A 26281-nucleotide genomic window follows, 5' to 3' on the forward strand; every position below is an offset into this window, starting at 1 on the left:
GGGACTAAAGGAGTTGTGTGTGAAAGCACCTGGCTGGATGCCTGGGCACATAGTAGGCCCTCGGGAAGCGGCATTTACCCTTCAGCTTTCCTTCCTGGTGTAAGGAGGCCAGGCCCCAAGCTTTGGATGACACATGTTCATTTAGCCCTGAGCCAAGCAGTGTCACGGAGGTGACTCTAATTTTTCTGGAGCTTTTCCACTCCAGCAGAGGATCATTTTAATAAGTCCATAATAACAGACACAGAGGTGACTCAGATCCACAAACGAGGAGCCCTGCTGGGGAGGGGACACTTGGGCTCTGGGGGAGGGGAACTCAGTGGCTTGTGGGGCTGATGCAGTCCAGGTGGCTGCAGTGGGAGGGGCTCCAAACAGGGGGCCTGTGGACCTGCGTCACGCTTCCAGATTGCTACAGGTTCTCCCCAAAGAGGCCTCAGTTTTCCTATCTGCAAAGTGCAGAGTAGCACCACACTGACCTCCAACGTCCTTCCCAAGCTGGAGATGTGGCTCTGCTTTCAGAGCCCTGGCTCCCACAGTGAGTCCGGAACACCCTTGGAAAGGATTCCAGGTGGCCTGTCCGAGCTCCTCTGACTTTACAGTTTGTCCACCCCTCCCTTCCCAGAGCCCAAGGAAAGGCAGGGCTCTCAGGCCATGGTGGTTTATTGATGCAAGCACAGCACAGGTGGGTGTGCCCCCAGCCCAGGGCAGACACAGGGCCAGGGGAGGGGCAGCGGGCCACCCCCTCAGCGAGGGGAAAGGGCCTGGGGCCCACGTCCTCTCCTCCATGCACCTCCCACGGCCCCCAGCCCTGATCCAGGCCACAAAGACAGATGACCACACCATTCCCTGTGGCTACAGAAGAGGCCACCAGCTGTCCCATTCGCCCGCTCACTGAGATATGGCCTTGTTGGCCCGCTGCCCCCTTCTGTCTTTCATCACAGAAGTCCGCTGTCACTGTGGAGGCTGCTCTCCTTCACCTGGCATCCTTCTGCCATCCCTCAAACAGCTGGATGCATTAGCTGACACCTCTCCTCATCACCCACCAGGTCTGCTGTCTCCATGGTCCACACTCACTGCTCCCATGACCCGTACAAAAGTAGGAAAGAGGTGAAAACACTGAATGGCCCGGGAAAGACTTCACCAAGAACTCCCCAGGGAAGGGGCTCTCCGCCAGGAGGCTGGCTTCGCGGTGAGGTGAGGAGCCAACAGTGCCGGGGGGCGCGGGCGCGAGGTGGGGGGGCGCAGGGAAGCCACGGTCCAGATGACACGCAGGCACAGTACAGTGGCGGCGCCCCGGCAGAGTGAGCGAGCAAGCGCGCAGCCAGGTAGGGTACCAGGGCCCTGTGGGAACGCCCTCGCTTCCAGTTCCACGCCGGGACCCCTCGGCGTGAGGCCATCCACTCCCAGCTGAGGAAGGGGTCCCTCTGGGTCTCAGGGGTCTCTGGCCCCCTCCTCGACCCCAGTGGCTGCCACTGCACACCCCAGCACTCTGAGCAAGGGAGAAAGTCCGCTGGGATTTACACCATCTCCAGGCAGAAGAAGGGGAACCCCCCCAGCAGCCAGGTACCCCCAAAGCCAAGAGAAAGAGGGCCCTTTTTTAGAGGGCAGGTGGAGAAGGAGAGGGACGGCTCTCCCCATGCAGGAAGAGGGTGTTCCAGGGCAAGGAATAACTGGGTGGAGTTGGGGTGGGGGGGTCACAGCTGTGCAGGAGACTATTTATAGAGGGAGAGGGTGGGGCCTGCAGTAGGACGCCCCCAAAGCCCGGCTCGTGAGGGAGGGGGCATTCTGTGATTGGCCCTGAATGGGGTGGGTGGGGCTAAGGAAGAACACGCCCACAGCTCTCGGCTCACCTCTGGAGGCAGGCAAGCTACAGGTGAGTCTTGCGAGGGAAGGCTTCCGTGGAAGAACCCTAGAGGGGCAGGTCTCCTGAGATGGAGACCTGGCATGAGGCAAGAAATAACAGGGCAGGGAAACCAAAGGAAAGGGGAAGTCTCCAGAAATCCACCCGCCCTCCCCACCAACCTGCTGAGGCTAAGAAGCCTTCCCAATTCGGCCAGGCATGGGCAGGCCATGCCTGCCAAGGGACCACCCTCCGTTGCTTCTAATGCCCTGGGGAAGGGAAGGGAAGAGGGAGATGGATGGCGTGGAGGGAGCAGGGGGGCAAGGGAGAGAAAGCCAGCTCCCTGCGTTTATGCCACCCATCACCACCCTGCTTGCCATCTCTCCCTAACTCCCTGGCTCCCCAGGAGTCCCTAGCGGCCCACGCTGATGTTGCAGGTCTTGCAGCTGGGGTCTTTCTTGGCGTCGGCGGTGGACAGGCTCATCAGCTGGTGCCCGCTGATCTCCCCCAGGGTGCCCAGGGACAGGTCAACCGGCTCGGTGTAGATGATCTCCAGGATGAGGTCCTGGGCATGGCGGAAGACCAGCTCCCCATCCTCCACGCTGCAGGTCAGGAACTTGTTGCAGGCAATGTCCAGGAGAGGCAGACGGTCGCGGCAGAAGCGGTCCCCCAGAGAACCCTTGGGGGCCAGCACCAGGATGGCATAGTGGTAGGCCGTGTACATACAGTAGAAGTCCGCAAAGTAGAGGTTGGTGCTGGGGTTGAAAAGGCGCTGGGCGGGGATCTGGAAGCGCCAGCGGCCGTAGGGGGAGTCCTGCGGGGGCTGGCCAGTGTTGAACTCCGTATTGCAGCTGAAGAAGACACCGTGGAGCATGCCGCTGGTTGGGGAGCCGTGGCTGCCGCTGTTGTCCTTCAGGTAGGGTTGCAGCATGTTCCCGCAGTGGGTCCTGCCCACCGCAGGGGGAAAATAAATGCCAAGAGGAAGAGAAAGTGCTTTTGGTTAGCTGGACTGAGGCTTGGCCGCTGTGGTGTGACCAAGAAGGAAGTCAGCCCAGCTCTCAGTTCTCCCACCAGCTACCGCCTCCACCAGTCACAAATAGAACATTCCAGAAGGCAAGAGAAGGGATGGGGCTGATCCAGCCCACTCCTTCACGGAGAAGAGATTTGAACCTGCCACTCCCCAGCTTAAAACCCTTTTGATGGGGCTTGCACAAAAAAGCAAGATCGGGAAGATCTGGTCTTTCTTGTCCCACCTCCTACCACCCCCACACTCACAGGTAACACCCTCCAGCCATGCAAGAACCCCACCCCAGGTCTTTCCTGCCTCTGTACCTTTGCAGTGCTCTTCCCTCTGCCTGAACTGCCTTTTCTACCTTTTCCCACCTGGCCTGGCAAACTTCTAACCATCCTGCAAAGTCCAAAACAGGTGTCCCCTCCCTTCTCCTCTAAAACCTTCCAGGGACTTCCCTGGTGGTCCAGTGGTTAAGAATCTGCCTTCCAGTGCAGGGTGTGTGGGCTCAATCCCAAGTTGGGGAACTAAAATCCCATGGGCCTCGGGGCAACTAAACCTGTGCACTACAACTAGAGAGTCTGCACACTGCAAAAAAATATCCCACGTGATGCAACTAAGACCCGAGGTAGCCAAAAAAAAAAAAAAAAAAAAACCTTCCAGGAACAGCAAACACTTGTATTCAACAAAATTTGGACTGCTTACTGTGTGCAGGGCACTGACCTTTACTCAGCAATCACACACACTTACTACATTCCATCCGGCTGTACTGTCCCCTTGATAGACTCAGGTTTGCAGGAGCGGGGGCTATGCCTTTATTCTTTTTTTTTTCTTTTGGCTACACTCTACAGCATGCAGTGATCTTAGTTCCCTGACCAGGGATTGAACCCTGCAGTGCTATCATGGAGTCTTAACCACTGGACCACCAGAGAAGTCCCTATTCATCTTTATATTCCAGCATATATGGATGCTCTGCGTCTCTCCCTTGCTTGCTGATAGAGGAGCCCAAACTGGGCCAGTGTCCTCCCCACTCACCTACTGCCTCCCTTCTTTAGTATAAACACAGAAGACCCCCTGGGGTCAGGTCAGAATGCCCCACCCCAGCAGACTGCCGTGATAAAAACAGTAACAGCGGCAGCTTGCCCTGGCCCAGCCTTAGAAGGACTTGGAGCCGTATCAGGCAGCGAAGAGTGGATGGGCAGCCCCTGGCCCTTCTGGCCCTCTGGGCCTCAGTCTCCCCATTTGTAGGCTTAGAGTGTTGGATCAAATCACCAATTTTCAGATATGTTAAAAATACTTCAAACATTCAAGCAGAGCCCCTCTTGTATCCCCCAAGGAAATTATACACAGGCAGGCAGAGGCAACAAACCTGAAGCTGCCCTGGCTGGATGATGGGGGTGGGGCTCACCCGGCCTCATCCTCTGAGTTCCTCACTAACCCTTCAGCACCACCCTAGGATGCCCTGAGATCCTTCCCCGGAGCCTCCAGGCTTCCCAGCACACAGTTTGAAGATCACGACCCTTCTTGCTCAGAATCCTCTCACTCTGTGTTCCCCTCACCACCTCCCTTGAGACCAGGGCCTGAATTGGAGGGACAGCTGACCTGTAGCCTTGTGTGCATGCGTGCTCAGTCACGTCCAACTCTTTGTGAACCCATGGACTGTAGCCTGCCAGGCTCCTCTGTCCATGGGATTTCCCAGGCAGGGATACTGGAGTGGGTTGCCATTTCCTTCTCCAGGGGACCTTCCTGACCCAGGGATCAAACCCACATCTCCTGTGTCTCCTGCATTGGCAAGTGAATTCTTTACCACTGTGCCACCTGGAAAGCCCAACCTGTAGCCTTAGAGCTCAGCAAAAGGGAGGATTAAACCCAGGACCTCATTCACTCAGGCTTGTTAGTGCAGTGCCTCCAAGCAGCCCCATTCTGAAGCCCCTTTCCTTCTCTGGAGCCCAACACCCCCCCTCCCCCCGAACCAGCCTGGGATATAGGGCGATGGTGAGGACACCAGAGGAGGGTCTGGCAACTAACAGGGTGGAGGTAACCTCAGAGGGCCAGGGTAGTGGGCAGAGCCGCGGCAGGAAGTCCAGAGCTGGCCGTACCTGGCGTGCTGGAAGTACTCCTTGTGATGGTTGCGGTAGAAGACAGAGAAGCGGAGCATGCGGCCTGCAATCTGCTCAGCCTTCTCCTGTAGCTGGGCCAGGTGCTCCTTGGCATAATCTGCAAGAGTCCAGGTGGGTGAGCTGAGGGCCAGGCGGGGGATCACAGCTTCCCCCTCAGATCACCCACTGCCCCCAGGGTGCAGGGGAAACCAGACAGTCACAGTACCTGGGACCAGAAAGGACTACCTGGCCTGGCTGGGAACTTGGGCAGCTGGAAGCTGTCTGTCCTGTCACCTCAATGCCCTGTGACCAGAGGCTCAGGGCTCTGCACTAGAAAAGGGCAGAGGGCTGCCCAGTTATACAATCATGTCGAGGGACCCAGAGACTGTAATCCCAGACCATTTTCATGTGAAAAGAGAACCAAGAGGCAAAAGATTGAGAGGAAAGAATCTGAGGTCCTTTGGAGAGAGCCCCTCAAATCCAGCAGGTATGAGCCTGTCCACACCACTATATGGAAGTCAGGGGTAATTTCAGGACAGCAAGGAGATCAAACCAGTCAATCCTAAAGGAAATCAATCCTGAATATTCATTGGAAGGACTGATGCTGAAGCTCCAATACTTTGGCCACCTGATACGAAGAGCCGACTCATTGGAAAAGACCCTGATGCTGGGAAAGATTGGAGGCAGGAGGAGAAAGGGGGGACAGAATGAGATGATTGGATGGCATCACCAGCTCAATGGACATGAGTTTGAGAAAACTCAGGGAGATCATGAAGGACAGCGAAGACTGGCATGCTGCTGTTCTTGGGGTTGCAAAGAGTCAGACACGACTTAGCAACTGAACAATAACTGAGGGGAAACTGCAGACAACTGAGGGAAAGAAAGGGTTAGGGGCAATGACTCTGCCTCAGCATCCCAGGAGAAAGGAGGAAGGCTGGAAACAGAATGGTAAAACTAGACTGGATGGGCCAGGCCAGAGGCTAGGGCTGTGGGGTCCAGGCAGGGCTGCTGCTCATCTAGACAGCACCTTTGAACGAAGCAGGAAAAGCTGCCCTTTCCTCTTTGCTAATGCAGCCCTGGCCAGGGCGCTGCATTGACAAGAGAAGGAGGAACTGGATTGCAGCCATCCCCAGCTCCCAAGTTTGAATGAACTCCCACTGCATGTAGAGTTCTGGGGTACACCAAGAGACTTTCCCTGCAAGGTGCAGGAGTACCTCCAGAGAGTGGGGTTTTGAAGCCAAGTTAAGGAGAAAAACAGCACTCAAAAGAGAAAGGCAGGTCAAGGAGAGCTGGGGCACAGACCTTGGCAGAGGATGGAGTCAGCAGCTTCTGAGGCCTGAGGCTAAGGATGTTCCTGCCCCTTCCTTGTGACAGGGGAAGATCTGGAGCAATTCTCACGTGGACAACAAAAGAATAGAAGATTGTGGGGCAGATCCTGGGTCACCAGTGACTCAATACGCAGAAGCCCCAGTGTCTGTTCATGTTGGAGTTTGCAAGTTAATAGGCAAATTTGCGGGGCCGTTTTCTGAGGCTGAGTGGAGGCTCAAGACAAACAAAATGTGATGGTCCCACCAGTGTCCATCAACCAATGATCAATAAACAAAATGTGGTCCATCCACACAATGGGGTGTTATTGAGCTTTAAAAAGGAAAGAAATTCTGACACATGCTACAACACGGATGAACCTTGAAGACATTTTGCCAAATGAATAAGCCAGTCACAGAAGTGCAAATACTGTATGATTCCCTTCATATGAGATACTGGACTGTAGCCAGCCAGGCTCCTCTGTCCATGGGATTCTCCAGGCAAGAATACTGGAGTGGGTTGCCATTCCCTTCTCCAGGGCATCTTCCCAACCTAGGGATTGAACCCAGGTCTCCTGCATTGGGAGGCAGATTCTTAACTGTCTTAGCCACAGGGAAGTCCCATATGAGATACTGAGAGTTGTCAAATTTACAAAAAGAGTAAGGGTGGTTTCTGGGGCATTTAATGAAGGGGAAAGGTAAGTTGTTTTTTAAGGGGGCATAATGTTTCAGCTTGGGAAGATGAAAATTTTCTAGACATGGATTGTGTGCCAACATGAACATACTTAATCCTGCTGGACTGTCCATTGAAAAATGGTTAAGGTGGTAAGTTTCTGTTATGTGTGATTTCCCACACTTATGCTTGCTCCAGGCCAGAGAAGTACCTCCATCCCTTTCCAGAAGTGGTATGGTCAATGCAATTAGCAGTGCTCGCATCTGCCTCCTGCATCAGACTGCAGGCTTTGGGGTGGCAGGAGTGGGTCTCATCCACCGTGTCAGCCAGAGCATGGTGCCTACATACAGCAGGAGTTGCTAAATGCATGCTGGGTTAAGAGGAAGCCCCCTCCTGACCATCGCTAAATCAGCCAAAGCAGCCGGACAGCAGAACCTCACCCCCAGTGCAGAACTCGACCGTCTCACTCCAGCCAGACACCAGGTACTCCCCGTCGCTCTGCTTCACAGCAGTCTGCACTGCCACACTGTATTCAGTGCGGGGACTCAGGAACCAGTGGCCTCTCACCGTCATAGGCAGTGGCACAGCCTTGGCAACAAGCTTGGTGGGGACATCCTGAGAAGTGAGGTGCAGACAGAGAGCCAAGAGTCAAACTGGAGGTCACATCCACCCTTGGCATTCCCCCAGGCCTCTCACTCCCCCGATGGCCACCTTCCTGTTGAAGATAGCCGGAGTCTTAAGGACTCAATGGCTCGGTGCCCTGGCCACCATTTTCCTGCAGAAGCAAGCAGTGGCCATTGGGAAGGCCGTACAGATCCTCCCTGGCCTCCACCTGCTTAACCCCTGATGCCCGTTCTCTTGGGAACGGAGGAGAAAGGCCACTGGGGTGGAGGCCTGCAAAGTTGAGGGCGGTGAGACCTTCATTTTCGAGGGACACCTCGAGAGCGCTGCACACTGCAGCGCCGTCTCCACGGCAACGGCAAATGCTGAGAAGCCAGGGAGGAAAGGAAAATATGCCTTCTTCTTTGGGGGGAGGAGGGTTAAGGGGGTGGTGTTGAACATTCACGTCACCGTGGCAACTGGCCTGCCAAAAGACACCCAGATTGGAGAGCCAGTTCCAAAGAAAGAGAGGGTGAGTAACCCACACGATGCGGTCGTCGTGGGAACCAGCTCCTTCCCACCTCACTCTTCCCCCTGCCTCTCTGCCAGCTCGCCAGCTCGAGAAGATAGAAGCCTTCCTCCTGCCCACCCCCACACTAGCTCTAACCCAGGGAAAGGACACCCCAGCCATCAGAGGGCTCACCACGCCATCTCTTTTCTAAACCCAGTGAAGGATAGCCCAGAGGGGGAGGGCAGAGAGGATCACAAGGGCCTGCATGCGTGTGTGCTCAGTCACTAAGTCGTGTCCAACTCTTTGCAACACCATGGACTGTGGCAGGCCAGTCCATAGGATTCTCTAGGCAAGAATATTAGAGTGGATTGCCATGCCCTCCTCCAGGGGATCTTCCCCACCCAGGGATCGAACCCGCCTCTCTTCTGTCTCCTGCGTTGGCAGCCAGGTTCTTTACCACTAGCGCCACCTGGAAAACCACCCCTCAGGGGCCTGAGAACCAAGCAATGGGCCCCACCCCTGCCCAAGGCCCACCCCATCAAAAACAAGGCTGTTTCCTGAGTTAGGGGCTTTGTCAGACCCCTGAGACATCCCCAGGTGTGACGTCTGTGGCCCCACCCTGGCTTTTCCCACCCCGTGTGAAGGTCCAGTCACGATGCTGATAGTGCTCTTCAAGGTATGCTGGGCCCAAGTCGAACACCACACAGACAGTTACCTCCATGAAGCCTCTCACAAGCTGGCATTATTATTATTATTATTATTCCCTTTTTACCGGGGGAAGAGAGAAGTTAAACTTTCCCAAGATTCCCCAGGAGGAGCTGGGCTGGAGTCGGGCCCTCTCTAGGCATTCTGCCGGCCCGCCTCCTTGGAGAGCAGCCTCTGGGAGGAAGCACTCTGGGCGGTGCGCTCACCCGGTGCTTGAACTTGTTGGAGTTCTTATTCTCCTTCTTGTTCAGGTCGATGAAGTAGTGGGTGACCCTCTCCAGGTCACTGTTCTCCATGGTCCAGGAGATGCGGAAGGAGTCGCAGGTGATGTTGCTGACCTCGATGCTGTGGGGCGTGGACAGCAGCTCCATGCTCCCCGCTGGTTTGGCTTCTGTGAGGACTGCGGAGGGGAAAAGAAGCTTCAGTACCTCCCTCCCTGCCCCGGAACCTCCTAGAATGTCTTGCTCCCACCATCCCTTGCCAGGTGGAACCTTGAGGAGCCTTCACTTGTACCTGCCTTGTCGGATCTGATAGGAAGATGGCATGGGGAGGGCTGGAGGGGTGGATCTGAAGGTGGGCTGGGGGGCCCCTTGGCGGGGGCTCTTGGCTCTCTCTTCGGAGGGGTCTGCAGAGCAGACGGCACCTGACAGGTGGCGGAGGCAGTGGGAATGCTGCAGACACAGGGCGGGACAGATTTGCAGCAGATGGAGCCGCGGAGGGGGCCTGCAGCCAGCAGGCGTGAACAGAGAAGGGGGGTGCCGGAGGTGCAGGAGTGGCGAGAAGATGGGCTGAGGGCGCAGCAGGCAGGGGCACCGGCAGCCCAGAGGCCTGGGTGCCAGGGCTCTCGAGCCCAGGCCCCCCTCCACCCTGGGGGTGACTCAGCAAGGATCACCACGGAGGGGCTGGGAGCACAGGCACCATGGAGATGACACGGATCCACTGGTGGCAGGAGGGGCAGCAGGCCGTAGCTCTCTTGCACCTGTAACTTTTCAACTCCATTTTTTTCTTTTTCTTTCAGCAGATCCTGTGGTTACTTGACTCTTCAGTGACTAGTTTTTAACCTTTACATCTCTTGCAGGCCAACTATGTGCTAATAATTTCACAAACATCATCTCGTGCAAGCCTCACAATTATTATTATTGTCCCTATTTTACTGATTAAATAGCTGAGGTCGGGGGTGGAGGGTGGTACTAAGATGCCAAAGGCCACTCAGCTGGAAAATGATTGGAATGCAGGTCTAATTCCACAGTCTAAGCTCTTTATCTTTAAGCTAAGGTTCTGTCCTCTTGTGTGTGTGTGTGTGTGTGTGTGCACGCGTGTGTGTGTGATGCGTGATACATGTGTTATGTGCTTGTGTATGCCAGGTGCTCATGGTTCTACTGCTATTTATTTTTCCTCTTTCCATCCTTCCCTTTCAAGGAATTGCCTTCTCTCTCACCTCTTTCTATCCCTGGCTGCTGTTCCGGGTTTGAAAGGACCACAACATCATCACTCTCACCTGTACTGTAACTGGGACAAGCTGGCTCTGGCCTTGACTTTGGCCTGGCTCAAAGGACCTCTGAAGAACAGGGTGGGGAACTGAGAGGGAGGAGGAGGTGGCGGAGGGGTGCTGTCTCTGGGCCAAGAGCACATGATCAGACTCTGCCCTGGGGTGTGTTCTCCGTCCCCCACAGAGCTCCTGCCTTCCTCAAGCCCAGTGTCAGCACACTCAGATTTCTGGGGTGTCATCTCCTTTTCTCCCTGTCTCTCTCCCTCACCCAGGCGCTAACGGTGAGGGTACCTTGTACCTTCGAAAGCAGGTACTTCTAATTATAGCTCTCATAAGATCCAACCCACACTCTCCTGTCAATTAAGCCTGCTCGGGAGCCTGGCACCTCTAAATTAACCCATGGGCTGCCTGGGTAGCAGGCACAGGGTGAAGAATATGGGTGGTGGCTCCCACCAGTCCTAGGATGTCAGCTCAGTCCTTGCTTCATCTTAGCTTTCCACCCTAAAGTGTGTGCCTGCCTGTGATGAAATGCAGCCAAATGCCGGTGGCTCTGTGTATGGGAATCCTATGGTAAATAAGCACGGTGTTGCTCCCAGGTCCACCCCCGAATCAAACAGAATGGGATGGGCGTCTAGAAACAACTGCGTGGTAATAAAACAGTTGGTAATTCATGGGGACAGGTGTGTAGCGGGGGGCAGTTGCCATCCCTCGGGCTACCAGTGAGGAGCTCCCTGGGAGACACACGTGCCCCCTCAAATGCACCCACACACATGCACCCACACACACCAACGCAGACACACACAAACACATCCCCCAGAGGGCCCAAGTGGCCGTCTCCCACCCACATGGGATGCAGTCTACGCTGACCCCGAGGGCGGACACCCACCCCTGCTCCCTTACTCCTGTTCTCATACTCTTCCCAGAGGCAGGGGCAGCCGTGTTTGGTGGTGGGATCTCCAGCACCTGGCTCTTCCTTTCCTCTCTCCAGTTCTAGAAGAGCTCAGACCTAGCTTTGGGGAGCCCATACTAGCTTTGGGGGTTGACTGTGAGTGACACTGGGAGAACAACAAAGCCAAGAGGACCAAGGATGGGTGTGCACCCAGGTCTCTAAGCCCAGATGATGGGGAAAGGCAGGGTTTGATGGACAGGCTGAGATAGCACCTGAGAAACACCCATGGTCCCATGTAATCCACCCTAAGACAAGCATTTACACACACCCACACGCAGAGGCACACGCACTGGATCTGCCCACCCACACCTACCACACATGGCTGCACACACCTCCTCAGACATCCTTGTCCTCCTCACTCACCTATGCACTAAGGTCCCCTCCACCACCTTCTGCATTCTAAGAATGTCCTACAGCTGGCTCTCCACAAGCTGTCACCTCCACACAAACCCACGCATGTTCACATCCGCAGGCTCTCACACACACGTATGCACACACGCCTTCCCACAAGCCATATTTGGGGAAGAAAGGAGGCCACAGGCACTAACATGCATGCGTGCCACCTCCGCCTTCTTGCACACACGTGTGCATTCACACACACATCAACCTCTGCCCATATTCTGGTATTCTCGCTCACGGCTCCTCCGGGCTCAAAGCCACAGACTTGGAGAATGCGTTTGTCTCTGCCAGGCTCTGCCAGCCCCATCCTTCTCATGCCAACAGGTTTGCGCACCTACGCAGGTGGACCTACCCATGGACAGAGGTTTCTGCCCACTCTCTCCACCTCCATCCCTCCTCCTGCTCCGGAGTTGTGCCTCCCCACCTAGAAACCCTCTCTGGTCGCATGCATTCCCCTCCCCCAACAACAAGCACTCCCACACACATGACAAGTGATATGTCCATCCCAAAAATATACTGCCTCACATCACCCCCAGCCCACACAGCCCCCAAGCTACTCAGATAACTGGTCCCCCACACATGGACCTTACATGCGAAAGAAACGTATGTTTCCAGACACAACACGTGTGAACATAAGTGCAGGCAGACAGAACTATGTACGCAAGCAAGCCTCTAGTCCCCTGACAAGCAAGCACTCAAGCTATACACACTGATGACTCCAGGCCGCCCGTGCCTGTTCAGAGCAGCCACTGCATGCCAGAGGGAACGCGTCCCCCCCACCCTGTCCCCAGTGGCATCGCTGACTGCAGCAGAATGGTCACGGGGTGACAGTGGTGCCCCAGGGACTGAGTCCAGCTGTGAACCCCTTTGCTGAGCGCCCAGGGAAAGGGGGACAAGGTTGTCGTTCCTGGCACTCCAGGTGGGCACCGCGGGCAACGGCGGGACCCTGGTGCCCCCGGCTCCTAGCCCCTGGCCACGTCTCTAGATTGACAGCAGGATGTTCGGGGGAGGAAGAACACTCACCTGGCTCCACCGGGCTCTGCAGAGGGAGATCTGGATGGGAGGGAAGGGAGAGACCTCTGTGTGGACGTGCTCCTCAGGCAGAGGGGCAGCAGCCGGACGTCTAGGTCACAGTCAGCAGCACTCGCTTGCTCCCCTAGCTCCTTTTGCGACTGTCAAGGAGGCTTCTTCCATGCCCCGCCTGACTCTGCAGCGCAACGCTTCTGCCCCCGGAGAGGCAATGCTCCTAGCCAGGAGAGAAGCGAGAGCGAAATCAAAGCGGCGTGGAGGAGAGAGAGGCAGAGAAGGCGAGAAAGAACGAAAGAGCCAGACCGAATCTGGCTCCACCAATGGGATCAGTGGCTGCCCAGCGTCAGGTGACAATAAGCAAGCTTGGTCCCTGCTCGCCTGGGCTGCTGGGAGGGGGGAAAGGGCAGAGGGTCTCTTAGGGAGCTCAGTCGATGTCCTTGGAGACGGTGGCAGGGATCACCTTTCCCACATGCTCCCAGGACCGGCCGCCCCCAGAAGTCTCTCCAACACACCCCTGCTTGGGAATCTCTCACTTGAAGCAGCCCCTAAACTTCAAGATGCTGGGAGAGGGGTGGGGCTTAGCCTAAGGGCTCAGGAGCTCCGAGGCCTGGATTGTGATTGGGGGATGGGGAGGAGGAAGAGTACAGGGTAGAGTCCACCGGGAGTATGAGAGCTGCAGGGGGCAGGCATAGGGGGTCTGTTTACAGTCTGGATTCTTGCTGATCCGTTGCTCCATTTTCTTACCAACTCTATCAAGAGCTATCAGACCTGCAGCTCCAGGGCCCCCTGATCATCTAGAGAGAATGTCTGGCTGCGTAAGTTCTCCAGGGAAAAAACAAGAGAAAGAAGTTGTGGGGCAGTGAAGGGATAGCAGAGACGAGGAAACGGGGGTAGGAGGAGCTCACAGAGCTTGGCGTGTTCCCATCTCAGCCAACTCCCTGGGCTCAGAAGAGCCCAGCCCTGAATACCTTGGCCAGAGAGATTATCATCTGCTCTCTGATTAACAGGAAGGTTTTCTATCACTGAGAAAGGAGGACCCCAAGGATGTCATGGTGAAAACACTCAAGGAAATCTGAATCAAGCAACCAACAGTGACAAAGAGTATGCAGGGTGTGAAAAAACACAGACTTTGCAGTCAGACAGATATATATGGGCAAAAATTCTTGCTCTGTCACTTTCTAGCTGGGTGACCTTGGACAAGTTACTTACCCTCTCAAGGCTTCAATTTCTGCATCTGTTAAGAGGAATAATGACACAAGCTTGTTGTCATCACTGATGAGAAATTTTGTAAATCATGAAGCTGTGGCTGGTCCAGGAGATGTGCCCAGTCACCCAGAGTCATACTGATGCCCAGTCACATCAGAGCTGTTATCATCAGCATCATTGTTGACAGTGCCTGCCTGCAACGAGCCCACAGCCTTGTATGGGAGAAAAGATGGACATCTAGAGACCCAATTAGAGAACAAGGAATATACGGCTAAACTGAGGGTATAGATGGGGATTCGAAAAAGGAGGAGTGGGGACCAGCTCCAGAGAACAGGTGGAGCACAGCCCAGACAGTGGAAACAGCAGTGTGGTGGGGGTGGGGAGGGCTTGGTGCAGGGCCAGCAGACCGACCAGGCGGGCCCTGGGTGAGGGACTCAGAGAGCCACAGGGGGCCTGAGCTGAGCATAGGAAAACTCCCTGAGAGGGACTCAGAGACTGCAGGCATCGGCCACAAAGGTTAAAGGAGTTGACAGCAGTTAGAAAGTGAACAGTTTACTGAAAGTGAAAACAAGCAGAAGCCAATCCTACCTTAAAGGGGTGTGGAGAACCAGGGCAAGTTGGGTCAGATCCCGAACCTCACAGTGAGATGTGTAGTGTTACATGGAGGCAGGATTAAGCACTCCCTTGGCCAAACAAGAGGAGGTCCTTCCCCTCATATACCTACACGGAGATGTTGAAACTCCAATGACATGCAACGTGTTGTCTCATGATTATGGCCAGCAGCAGACATCTGGACCAAAACCTGGCCCTAGAGCCAACCTACAGACAGCAACTCCCCTTTAAAGGAAGACTAGTTTAAGCACATCCCTGCCTCCCACCTTCGCAGGATGGCATGAGATCATGCGTCCCAATCAGAGAACAATAGCCATCTGAATGAGCTTTTGTGGAGCTTGGTGCTGGCTTCAGGTGAAGGCACAAACCCTCAGAGCTCCTGCCCTTTCTCGCCTCAGAGAACTTCTCTGCAGATCACATGAGGAGACGCATGGTAAGAAGAAAGCATAACAGGCCAAATATAACTAACTCCGGATGAAACCAAAACGGCCGCCAAGATGCACTTCTGCTGCATTTTTATTTTTAATAACTTTTTATTACACAACTCATACGTGAAAAAGAAAAATTAATTCTAAAATTTGAGAGCATTATAATTGCTTGTTTCCTTACCATTTAGAAATAGGCATATAAGATACATATTTTATTAGCAAAAATAGAAAGTATAAATACTGTTTTATACCTGGTTCTTCCACTTACCAATACCTTTTCTGTTCATCACAGTCTTTCTACAGCATTTTTTTTTCCCCTTTGGCTGCACTGCTCTTAGTTCCCTGACCAGGGACTGAACCCAGGCCAATGGCAGTCAAAGTGCAGAGTTCTAACCCCTGGGTGGCCAGGGAATTACGTACATTACTATTTTAAATTTAAATATATTCTATTTCTTTGAAGCTTATCTTTTCTATAATTAACTTATTTTACTTTTTCTCCATTCTAAACAACACTGCAATGAACATTCTTACAGCAAAATCCCTTCCCACACCTTAATTATTTTTCCAATAAAATATTAAGTGGTATAATAAATACAAAGGGACCTTAACTGGATACTGATTTAAACAAACCATTAAAAAAAAAACTTATGTAACAACTGGAAAATTTGAATACTAACTGGATTTTGATAATATTTAGGAATTGGCAACCCATTTCAGTATTCTTACCTGCGAAATCCCGTGGACAGAAGACCCCGGCATGCTACAGTCCATGGGGGTCACAAGAGTCAGACACGACTTAGCAACTAAACAATAACAAGGAATTATTAGTTCTGATCCTCCTTCAGGGTTATTCTTTTAAAAGAATATCCTTCAGAGATACATATTTATGGATGAATGACATGATATCTGTGATTTGTTTCAGAATAATCTCAGGGGGACTCAGTGGGATGTGTATATGAAAGATCAGCATGGGTGGATAATTGCTGAAGCTGGGCACTTTGAGATTCAATAAGCTATTTTCTCCATTTTTGTGCATGCTTGGAAGTTTCCCTGTTAAACATTATATCTAAGCTATGATTACAATACAGTCATAACAAAAGCATTTATTAAGCATCAAGACCCAGTGCTAGGCAGGTGATTCTCATAACAGCCTTGAGGGGTAGATCTAGCAATGCTTTTTTTCGAAAAGTGGATGGTGGAAAATGAGACTTGGTCCATAAGAAGTCAAGGTAGAGTCAAATTCAGGTTTGAGTACAAAGACTGGGTTCTTCATGGTAGAAGGGCATAGAGCAAGTATAAAGTCTTAGGTAACAGAGAATGAGGCTGCACATGAAAAAAATCTACAGTCTTAACATTGCTTGTGCACTTTTTATTTTTTGAAAATTATTTTATTATTTATTTATTTTTGGTTGTGCTGGGTCTTTGCTGCTGCCTGAGGCTTTCTCTAGTCGCAGTGAGCAGGGGCTGCTCTCTAGCTGTGATGCCTGGGCTTCTCTTGTGGAGCACAGGCTCTAGGCCCCCGGGTTCAGTGGTTGTGGCACACGGGTTTGGTTGTTTCTTGGCATGTGGGATCTTCCCAGACCAGGGATCAAACCAGTGTCTCCTGCATTGGCAGGCGAATTCTTAACCACTGGACCACCAGGGAAGTCCCTCATGCACCTTTTAGACTCAAAATGTTTACATGTGTTTCCTCATGGTTGAAGTAAGTATGGAGATTTCAGAGGCCAATGAATGCAGACACACCCAGATAGCCCATAAAACCCACCTTGTTCATTCACAAGTGTTGACAATGACAGGAGTGGGCAGTGACTGTTTATGAGAACTCTGTGGATTTCTCAGTGCTTATTTACTTTACCTGTTTGAAATTATGTTTAGGCCTCCTACAACCCCCACCTATTTCGAACTTATAAAGAATATTAATTCTAAAAACTGGACACATTTCTGAGTATGGACTCAACTAAAGAATATAATACACTTTAAAGCTTTTTGAAAACTTAAATATGTAACAATTTTAAGGCGTGGAAAAATACCAAATTATATTTAAGGAGACTGAAAAGTTATTAGAAGAGACATTAATGAAATGTTGGAGGAGTTAAATTTCAAGGGAAGAAGATCAAAAACAATAAAGAAAGAATCACAAGTGAAATGAGAAGGGGAAGAACTAATCAGATAGAACCATGGTGCTGGAATAGTCACTAAACTATGCCTGAAGTGGACCAGCATAAAGTTGGGACTATGGAATACCTCTGGGCACTGCATGGCAAGATACTGGGGTAACACTTAGACATATTGAATATCAAACTCCTACCATGCTGCAAAGGCTTTCCTCCACAATAATTCTATTTAGAGAACTGCATAGAGAAGAACCTACAGAGAAGACATAGGAAAAGGCAACACAAAGATGGCTTTTACACCAATGGTGTAAAAGTTAAATTACTGATACAATCTATCTGGAAACAATCCATCCTTATTTTTCTAAAGCACATAGGGCTGCCTGGCCTCGCCACAAACTGAAATCCATTCATTCATTCAAGAAAAATTTATTGGATGCTTCACTATGTATCAGGCATTGTTTTAGGCAATGAAGATATTGTTGTGGGAGGAGAGAGAAGAATCCCTGCTCTTGGGGACTTACTTTCTGGCAAGGGGAAGACAGACAGTAAATAAACTCTATATTAGGTGACGCTCAGTGCTATGGAGGGACTTCCCTGGTGGTCCAGTGGTTAAGAACGTGCCCTCCAATGCAAGGGACGTGGGTTTGACCCCTGGTTGGGGAACTAAGATCGCACATGCCCTGGGGTGACTAAGCCCATGTACCACAACTACTGAGTCCATACTCTGCAACTAGAGAGAAGCCTGCATGGTCTCAATGAAAGATCCCAAGTTCCGCAACTAAGACCTGACGCAGTCAAAAATAAATAAAGAAATATTAAGAATAAGAAGAAAACATTCAATATTTCAAAAAAGTGCTATGGAGAAAAATAAGTCAGATGTAGGGATAGGGAATGTCTTGGGGGAGTCCATGTGTGCTCAGTTGTGTCTGACTCTTTGCAATCCCCTGGACTATAGCCCACCAGACTCCTCCTCTGTCCATGGGATTTCCCAGGCAGGAATACTGGAGCTGGTTGCCTTTTCCTTCTCCAGGGGGTCTTCCTGGACCAGAGATCAAACCTACATTTCCTCATTGGCAGGTGGATTCTTTACCACTGAGCCACCTGGGAAGCCCTCCAGGCAGGGAGAGTGGGAGGTTACAGTTTTAAAGAAGGCCATCAGAGAAGGCCTGGGAAAGATGACTTTGGGCAAAAAAAAAAAAAAAAAAAATCCAAAGGGAGGGAGGCATGCAGAATTATCAATATGTGGGGGAGGAGCATTCCCATTAGCGGATGGACGTAGAGGCCCTGAAGCAGGAGAGAGCCAAATTGTTCCAGATACAGCAAGACCAGTGCAGCAGAAGCAGAGGGAGCGAGGAGAGGGTGGCAGAAGTTGGGGACAGAGAGATGGTGGGTGGAGGGACAGATGATGCAGGGGTGTGTAAGCTGTTCTCAAACCTCTGGTTTGTACTGTGAAATGGGAAGCCATGGGGAAGTTTAGAGCAGAGACTGACCTGATGTGAAATATGTTAATTGTGCTCTCCCAAGGCTTGGCGGAGGGGGCTCAGCTGGAAGCACGAAGGCTGTTAGAAGGCCCCTATAATAATCACAGCCTCCTCACTAGAGGTGGCCTGGACCTAGGTGGGGTGTCAGTGAAGCTGGTGAGAAGCAGTAGGACTCTGGCTATATCCGGGAGAGCTGACATGTTAGATGCACCACATGAGAAAAAGAGGCAAAAATAACTAAGATTTTGGACTTGATCTCCTATGAGGGAGGAGTTGCTGGGTACTGAGATGGGGAGTACTCCGGAGTAGTTTGAGGAGGAAAATCAAGGGTTTGGCTGTGGATATAGGTTTGAGATGCCGGGCAGACATCCCCATGGAGGTGTGGGATAGGCAGAGAGATGTAGCTGGAAAGCAGAGAGGTCCAGATGATAAGCCCTGAGGAGTTGTCACATACAGCACACAGTTCAAAGCCGAGAAACTGGACCATTGCCGAGGGAGCAAGTATAAGAGAAAAGGGAAGCTCTGAGAACTGAATCTTACAGCTCTCTAGTGTTTTGAGGTCACGGAGATGAGGAAGAACCAGAAAATGCATGGCTTCAAAATGATGTAAACAAATTAGGATAAATTATTCATAGATAATATGTAATAACTTGAACTCGGATAACATTTCCAGACCACATATTCCTTTTATTCTACTGATATGTATTCAGAAGGGTTCTTTATTCATTTAGCATTTCCATTGCCCATCGAGAATTCATAGACAGAATCCATTAAACCTTCTGAAATCTGTATTTAGACTCCAAAAATCCCTTCTTGAAGACGTTTTAATTGTAGGTTAATTGCTTTACAATGTTTTTTGGTTTGTGCCATGTAACTGTGAATCAGCCATAGGTATACACATGTTCTCTCCCTCTCGAATCTCCCTCTCACCCCCTACCCCATCCCACCCCTCTAGGTTGTCAGAGAGCACCAGGTTGAGCTCCTTGTATTATACAGCAACTTCCCACCAGTCATCTATTTTACATACAGTAATGTGTATGTTGAAGCCCAAGTGGTGGTAGTGGTTTAGTCTCTAAGTCGTGTCCAACTCTTTGTGACCCCATGGACTGTATGTAGCCTGCCAGGCTCCTCTGTCCATGGGATTCTCCAGGCAAGAATATTGGAGTGGGTGGCCATTTCCTTCTCAGAAGCCCACGTGGCACCATGGTAAAGAATCCACCTGCCAATGAAGGAGATGCAGGTTTGATACCTGGGTTGGGAAGATCCCCTGGAAAAAGAAATGGCAACCACTCCATTATTCTTGCCTGGAAAATTCCATGGACAGTGGAGCCTGGCATGCTACAGTTCACGGGGTCACAAAGAGGCAGACATGACTTAGTGACTAAAGAACGCAAAGTATAGGTTTCAATGCTACTCTCTCAATTCAACCCACACTCTCCTTCCTTCACTGTGTCCATACGTCCATGATTATTAATTTCAGACAAAAATGAGAATGAAATATGTAAATTTTTCATATTTACTATGAAATATGTAAAAATAAAGTACAATAAAATGTTCTTAGTAACAAATTAAAGTCTGTTTGGCTAATAATAACTTACAACTTTTATCTGAAGCTAGATAAGAGAATGAACCCTCCTCCAGAGAAAATAAGGGAGGGGTGGAGCAAATTAAGAAAGACAGCAGAATGGTGCCAAAAGTATATCAGCCTAATTAGAGGGAAAACTGGAGTGTATTCTTAATGGGGAATTATAGTAATTGTTGTTAGGAAATAAGCCCCAAAACGTAAAAGGTATTAATAGAAGGCTTGATTTAAGCATTCTCTCCTCTTGTCCTTTAGGCATGAAAAATGCTGTGTAAATCCAACAAGCATTGCAGTAAGAAAACTGGTTAAACAAAGCACGGTGTACAAGAACAATGAGGAGTACTATTTAGCCATTAAAAACAGTAGCTTAGAAGAATATTTAATAACTCAGAAAAATGTTTATAGTACATGGTGTGAAAAAAAGCAGATTATAGAACCACATATAAAATGTTTCAATTTCTCATTTTTATACAATTTTTAAAGGTTACTTTCCACTTAGAATTATTACAAAATATTGGCTACATTCCCTCTGTTGTACAATACATCCTTGAGCCTATCTTATACCTGATAGTTTGTACTTCCTGCCCCACCCCCACTGGTAATCACTACCTTGTTGTCTATATCCGTGAGTCTGCTTCTTTTTTTGTCATATTCACTAGTTTCTTGTGTTTTTTAGATTCCACAAATAAGCGATATCATACAGTATTTGTCTTTCTCTGTCTGACTTTCTTCACTTTAGCATAAAGCCCTCCAAGTCTCTCCATGTTGCTGCAAATGGCAAAAATTCATTTTTTTTCATTCTTATTTATGGTTGAGCAGTATTCCATTCAATATGCTACTGGAGATCAGTGGAGAAATAACTCCAGAAAGAACGAAGAGATGGAGCCAAAGCAAAAACAACACCCAGTTGTGGATGTGACTGGTGATAGAAGTAAAGTCTGATGCTGTAAAGAGCAATATTGCTGTAAAGAACCTGAAATGTTAGGTCCATGAATCTTAAGGCAAATTGGAAGAGATCAAACAGGAGATGGCAAGAGTGAACGTCATCAACGTTTTAGGAATCAGCGAACTAAAATGGACTGGAATGGGTGAATTTAATTCAGATAACACTTATATCTACTACTGTGGACAATAATCCCTTAGAAGAAATGGAGTTGCTATCATAGTCAGTACTTGGATGCAATCTCAAAAATGACAGAATGATCTCTGTTTGTTTCCAAGGCAAACCATTCAATATCACAGTAAACCAAGTCTATGCCCCGACCAGTAATACTGAAGAGCTGAAGTTGAACAGTTCTATGAAGACCTACAAGACTTTTAGAACTAACACTCCAAAAAGATGTGCTTTTGATTATAGGGGACTGGAATGCAAAAGTAGGAAATCAAGAAACACCTGGAGTAACAGGCAAATTTGGCCTTGGAGTACAGAATGAAGCAGGGCAAAGGCTAATAGAGTTTTGCCAAGAGAACACACTGGTCATAGCAAACACCCTCTTCCAACAACATAAGAGAAGACTCTACACACGGACATCACCCGATGGTCAACACAGAAATCAGATTGATTATATTCTTTGCAGCCAAAAATGGAGAAGCTCTATACATTCAGCAAAAACATGACCAGGGGCTGACTGTGGCTCAGATAAGGAACCCCTTATTGCCAAATTCAGACTTAAATTGAAGAAAGTAGGGAAAACCACTAGACCATTCAGGTATGACCTAAATCAAATCCCTTACAATTATAAGGGATTTGAGAAATCTATTTGAGAAATATATTTAAGGGACTAGATCTGATAGACAGAGTGCCTGATGAACTATGGACGGAGGTTCATGACATTGTACAGGAGACAGGGAGCAAGACCATCCCCAAGAAAAAGAAATGCAAAAAAGCAAAATGGCTGTCTGAGGAGGCCTTACAAATAGCTGTGAAAAGAAAAGAAGCCAAAAGCAAACGAGAAAAGCAAAGATATACCCATTTCAATGCAGAGTTCCAAAGAATAGCAAGGAGAGATAAGAAAGCCTTCCTCAGTGATCAGTGCAAAGAAATAGAGGAAAACAATAGAATGAGAAAGACTAGAGATCTCCAAGAAAATTAGAGATACCAAGGGAACATTTCATGCAAAATGAGCTCAATAAAGGACAGAAATGATATGGACCTAACAGAAGCAGAAGATCATTAAGAAGAGGTGGCAAGAATACACAAAAGAACTGTACAAAAAGGATCTTCACGACCCAGATAATCACAATGGTATGATCACTCACCTAGAGGCAGACATCCTGGAATGTGAAGTCAAGTGGGCCTTACGAAGCATCACTACGAACATAGTGGAGGTGATGGTATTCCAGTTGAGCTATTTCAAAACCTAAAAGACGATGCTGTGACAGTGTTGCCCTCAATATGCCAGCAAATTTGGAAAACTCAGCAGTGGCCACAGGACTGGAAAAGGTTAGTTTTCATTCCAACCCCTAAGAAAGGCAATGCCAAAGAATGCTCAAACTACCGCACAATTGCACTCATCTCACATGCTAGCAAAGTAATGCTCAAAATTCTCCAAGCCAGGCTTCAGCAGAATGTGAACCATGAACTTCCAGATGTTCAAGCTGGTTTTAGAAAAGGCAGAGGAACCAAAGATCAAATTGCCAACATTTGCTGGATCATGGAAAAAGCAAGAGAGTTCCAGAAAAACATCTATTTCTGCTTTATTGACTATGCCAAAGCCTTTGACTGTGTGGATCACAATAAACTGTGGAAAATTCTGAAAGAGATGGTAATACCAGACCACCTGACCTGCCTCTTGAGACACCTGTATGCAGGTCAGGAAGCAACAGTTAGAAATGGACATGGAACTGGTTCCAAATAGAAAAAGGAGTACGTCAAGGCTGTATATTGTCACCCTGCTTATTTAACTTATATGCAGAGTACATCATGAGAAACGCTGGGCTGGAAGAAGCACAAGCTGGAATCAAGATTGCTGGGAGAAATATCAGTAACCTCAGATATGCAGATGATACCACCCTTATGGCAGAAAGTGAAAAACTAAAGAGCCCCTTGATGAGGGTGAAGGAGGAGAGTGAAAAAGTTGGCTTAAAGCTCAACATTCAGATAACAAAGATCATGGCATTTGGTCCCATTGCTTCATGGCAAATAGATGGAGAAAGAGTGGAAACAGTGGTAGACTTGCTATGGTTTTGCCAGTGGTCATGTATGGATGTGATAGTTGGACTATAAAGAAAGCTGAGTGCCAAAGAATTGATGCTTTTGAACTGTGGTGTTGAAGAAGACTCTTGAGAGTTCCTTGGACTGCAAGGAGATCCAACCAGTCCGTCCTAAAGGAAATCAGTCCTGAATATTCATTGGAAGGACTGATGCTGAAGTTGGAACTCCAATACTTTGGGTACCTGATGTGAAGAGCTGACTCATTTGAAAAGACCCTGATGCTGGGAAAGATTGAAGGCAAGAAGAGAAGGGGACAACAGAGGATGAGATAGTTGGATGGCATCATTAACTCGATGGACATGAGTTTGAGTAAACTCTGGGAGTGGATGATGGACAGGGAAGCCTGATGTGCGGCAGTCCATGGGGTCGCAAAGAGCCGGACATGACTGAGAGACTGAACTGAACTGAACTGAACTGAGTATTTCATTGTATATGTATATATACATGTACCACATCTTCTTTATCCATTCATCTTAGGTTGTTTCTTACGACACTTAGGTTCTACCTCTTGGCATTTATAAATAATGCTGCTGTGAACATTGGGGTGCATGCATCTTTTCAAATCAGTGTTTTTCTTCTCTTCAGACATATACTCAGGAGTGGAATTGCTGGGTCATATGGTAGTTCTATTTTCAGTTTTTTGAGAAACCTCCATACAATTTTCCACAGTGGCTGCACCAATTTACATTCCCACCAACAGTGTACAAATGATAATCGCCTTTCTGACAAGTGTGAGGTGATATCTCATTGTGGGTTTGATTTGTATTTCTTTCATAATTAGTAGTATTGAGCATCTTTTCATGCTCAACATGTGCATTTCTTCTTTTGAAAAATGTTCAGTTCTGCCCATTTTTTAATCAAGTTGTTTTTTTGATATAGAGTTGTTATTAGACTCCATTTGCATTTATAAAATATTGGCTATATTCTCCAATTTGTATAATATATCCTTGTAGCTCATTTTATACATTTATACCTAACAGTTTGTACCTCTTAATCCCCTCCTCCTACATTGCCCCTTCTCACTTCCCTCTTCCCACTGGTAACCACTAGTTTGTTCTCATATCTGTGAGTCTGCTTTTTTGTTACATTCACTAGTGTTTTGTATTGTTTAGATTACATATACAAGTAATACCATACAGTATCTTTCTCTTGTCTTACTAATTTCACTTAGCATAATGCCCTTCAAGTCCATCCAGGTAAATGGTATGCAAATGGCAAGTTTTCGTTCTTTTTTATGGCTGAGTAGTATTTAACTGTGTGTGTCTTTCTATGTGTACATATACATATATACCCATGTGCTGTGCTCAGTCGCTTCAGTTGTGTCTGACTCTTTACAACCCCATGGACTGTAGCCCGCCAGGCTCCTCTGACCATGGGATCCTCCAGGCAAGAATAATGGAGTAGGTTGCCATGCCCTCCTCCAGGGTATCTTCTGAACCCATGGGTTGAACCTGAGTCTCCTGCCTCTCCTCCATTGTGGGCGGATTGTTTATCACTGAGCCATAAGGGAAGCCCATACACTTAATCCATATCACTATATATTTGGATGCTTCTTAAAATTTTCCAAACTTTCTATAGTGAATAAGTGTCTCTGTAAAAAAACAAAACAAAAACCTAGGAGCTGCGAGAAAGCTGGTGGACCTCAAAGCCCAGAGAATGAAATCAAAGCAGTTCTAGTGCCTCAGTGAGAAGCTAAGAGCTATTGTGTGTAGCTCTGTAGGGGACAGGAAGTGTTCTCCTTTGGTTAGATTTGCTGCTGCTGCTGCTAAGTCACTTCACTCGTGTCTGACTCTGTGTGACCCCATAGACGGTGGCCCACCAGGCTCCCCTGTTCCTGGGATTCTCCAGGCAAGAACACTGGAGTGGGTTGCCATTGGTTAGGTTTAGTTATCATGAAACCAATATGGAGAAAAGTTGAAAAAAGTCTGGTTTAGAAACCAACACAACAAAATTTTACTATAATATTATTAAATTGACGGGTTAAATTTTTGAAAGCCAGTACTCAAAACAATGTGGTAAAATGTTACGTATATTCTCATATATGATATATATTCATGTATACATTTTTATCAGTGATGCATATTGGCACAATCCTTTTTGAAAGTAATTCAGCAATATCTACGAACAACCATAAAATGTGCATGTTCAAAAGGGAATAGCCACTATGGAAACAGTTTGGCAATTTCTGATAAAATGAAGCATACAACTATCATTCAACCCAACAATTGCACTTGTGGGCATTTATCCCGGAGAAAGAAAAACATACAAAAACCTGTACATGTATGTTCATAGCAGCTTTATTCATGATGGCCCCTAACTAAAAACAACCCAGATGTTCTTCGAAGGATGAATAAATAAACCATGGAAATTCAGCAATACAAAGGAATGAACTAGTTATACATGCATGATAACATGCAACAGCTTGGATCATCTCCAGAGAATTATGCTGAGTAAACAAAGAAATCCCAAGAAGTCACACACTGTTTTCCGTCTTTGAATGATTTCCACTCTGGAAATAACAAAAGTGTAAAGATAGAGAACAGATTAGTAACTACCAGAGGGCGGTGAGAAGGAGGGAAGTATGGCTATAAAAGGGCACTTGAGGGATCCTTGTGGTGAAAGACTGTCTTGCATGTGACGATCAATGTCGATATTTTGGTTGTGATACTATACTAGTTTACAATATGGTGCCATTGGGGAAACTAAGTAAAGCATACTTGGTATCTCCACGTGCTTTTTTTTAACCTATTTATTTATTTGGCTGTGCCAAGTGTTAGTTGCCACACTTGGAATCTTCATCTCTGTTGAGGCATGTGAAACACAGTTGCCTGATCAGGGATCAAACCCAGACCTCCTGTCTTGGGAGCCGCAAGTCTTAGCTACTGAGTCACCAGGGTAGTCCCTCTGCACTATTTCTTACAACTACTCATGTATCTACTATTACTTCAAAGCAAAAAAAAAAAAATTAAAGTACATCTTCTTTTGACCAGTTATCTCAAGTCTGGAAATTTGTCCTAGGAATAGAACCCAAAAGACTAAA

At 48.7% G+C, this 26281-nt stretch overlaps 1 protein-coding gene across 1 annotated transcript; it reads right to left on the reverse strand.

Annotated features, from left to right (window-relative positions):
* Nucleotides 1-639: 639 nt before the first annotated feature.
* PHYHIP (phytanoyl-CoA 2-hydroxylase interacting protein) lies at nt 640-13097 on the reverse strand. The gene is made up of 5 exons (XM_027549847.1): nt 12599-13097; nt 8945-9138; nt 7363-7537; nt 4946-5063; nt 640-2784 (listed from the first exon to the last, which is right to left on the reverse strand). Exons 2-5 carry the CDS (start codon nt 9107-9109, stop codon nt 2250-2252), a joined length of 993 nt encoding a protein of 330 aa, XP_027405648.1. The 5' UTR covers nt 9110-9138; nt 12599-13097; the 3' UTR covers nt 640-2249.
* Nucleotides 13098-26281: the final 13184 nt, after the last annotated feature.

The sequence above is a fragment of the Bos indicus x Bos taurus genome, chromosome 8, assembly GCF_003369695.1.
Source record: "Bos indicus x Bos taurus breed Angus x Brahman F1 hybrid chromosome 8, Bos_hybrid_MaternalHap_v2.0, whole genome shotgun sequence".
NCBI lineage: Eukaryota > Metazoa > Chordata > Mammalia > Artiodactyla > Bovidae > Bos > Bos indicus x Bos taurus.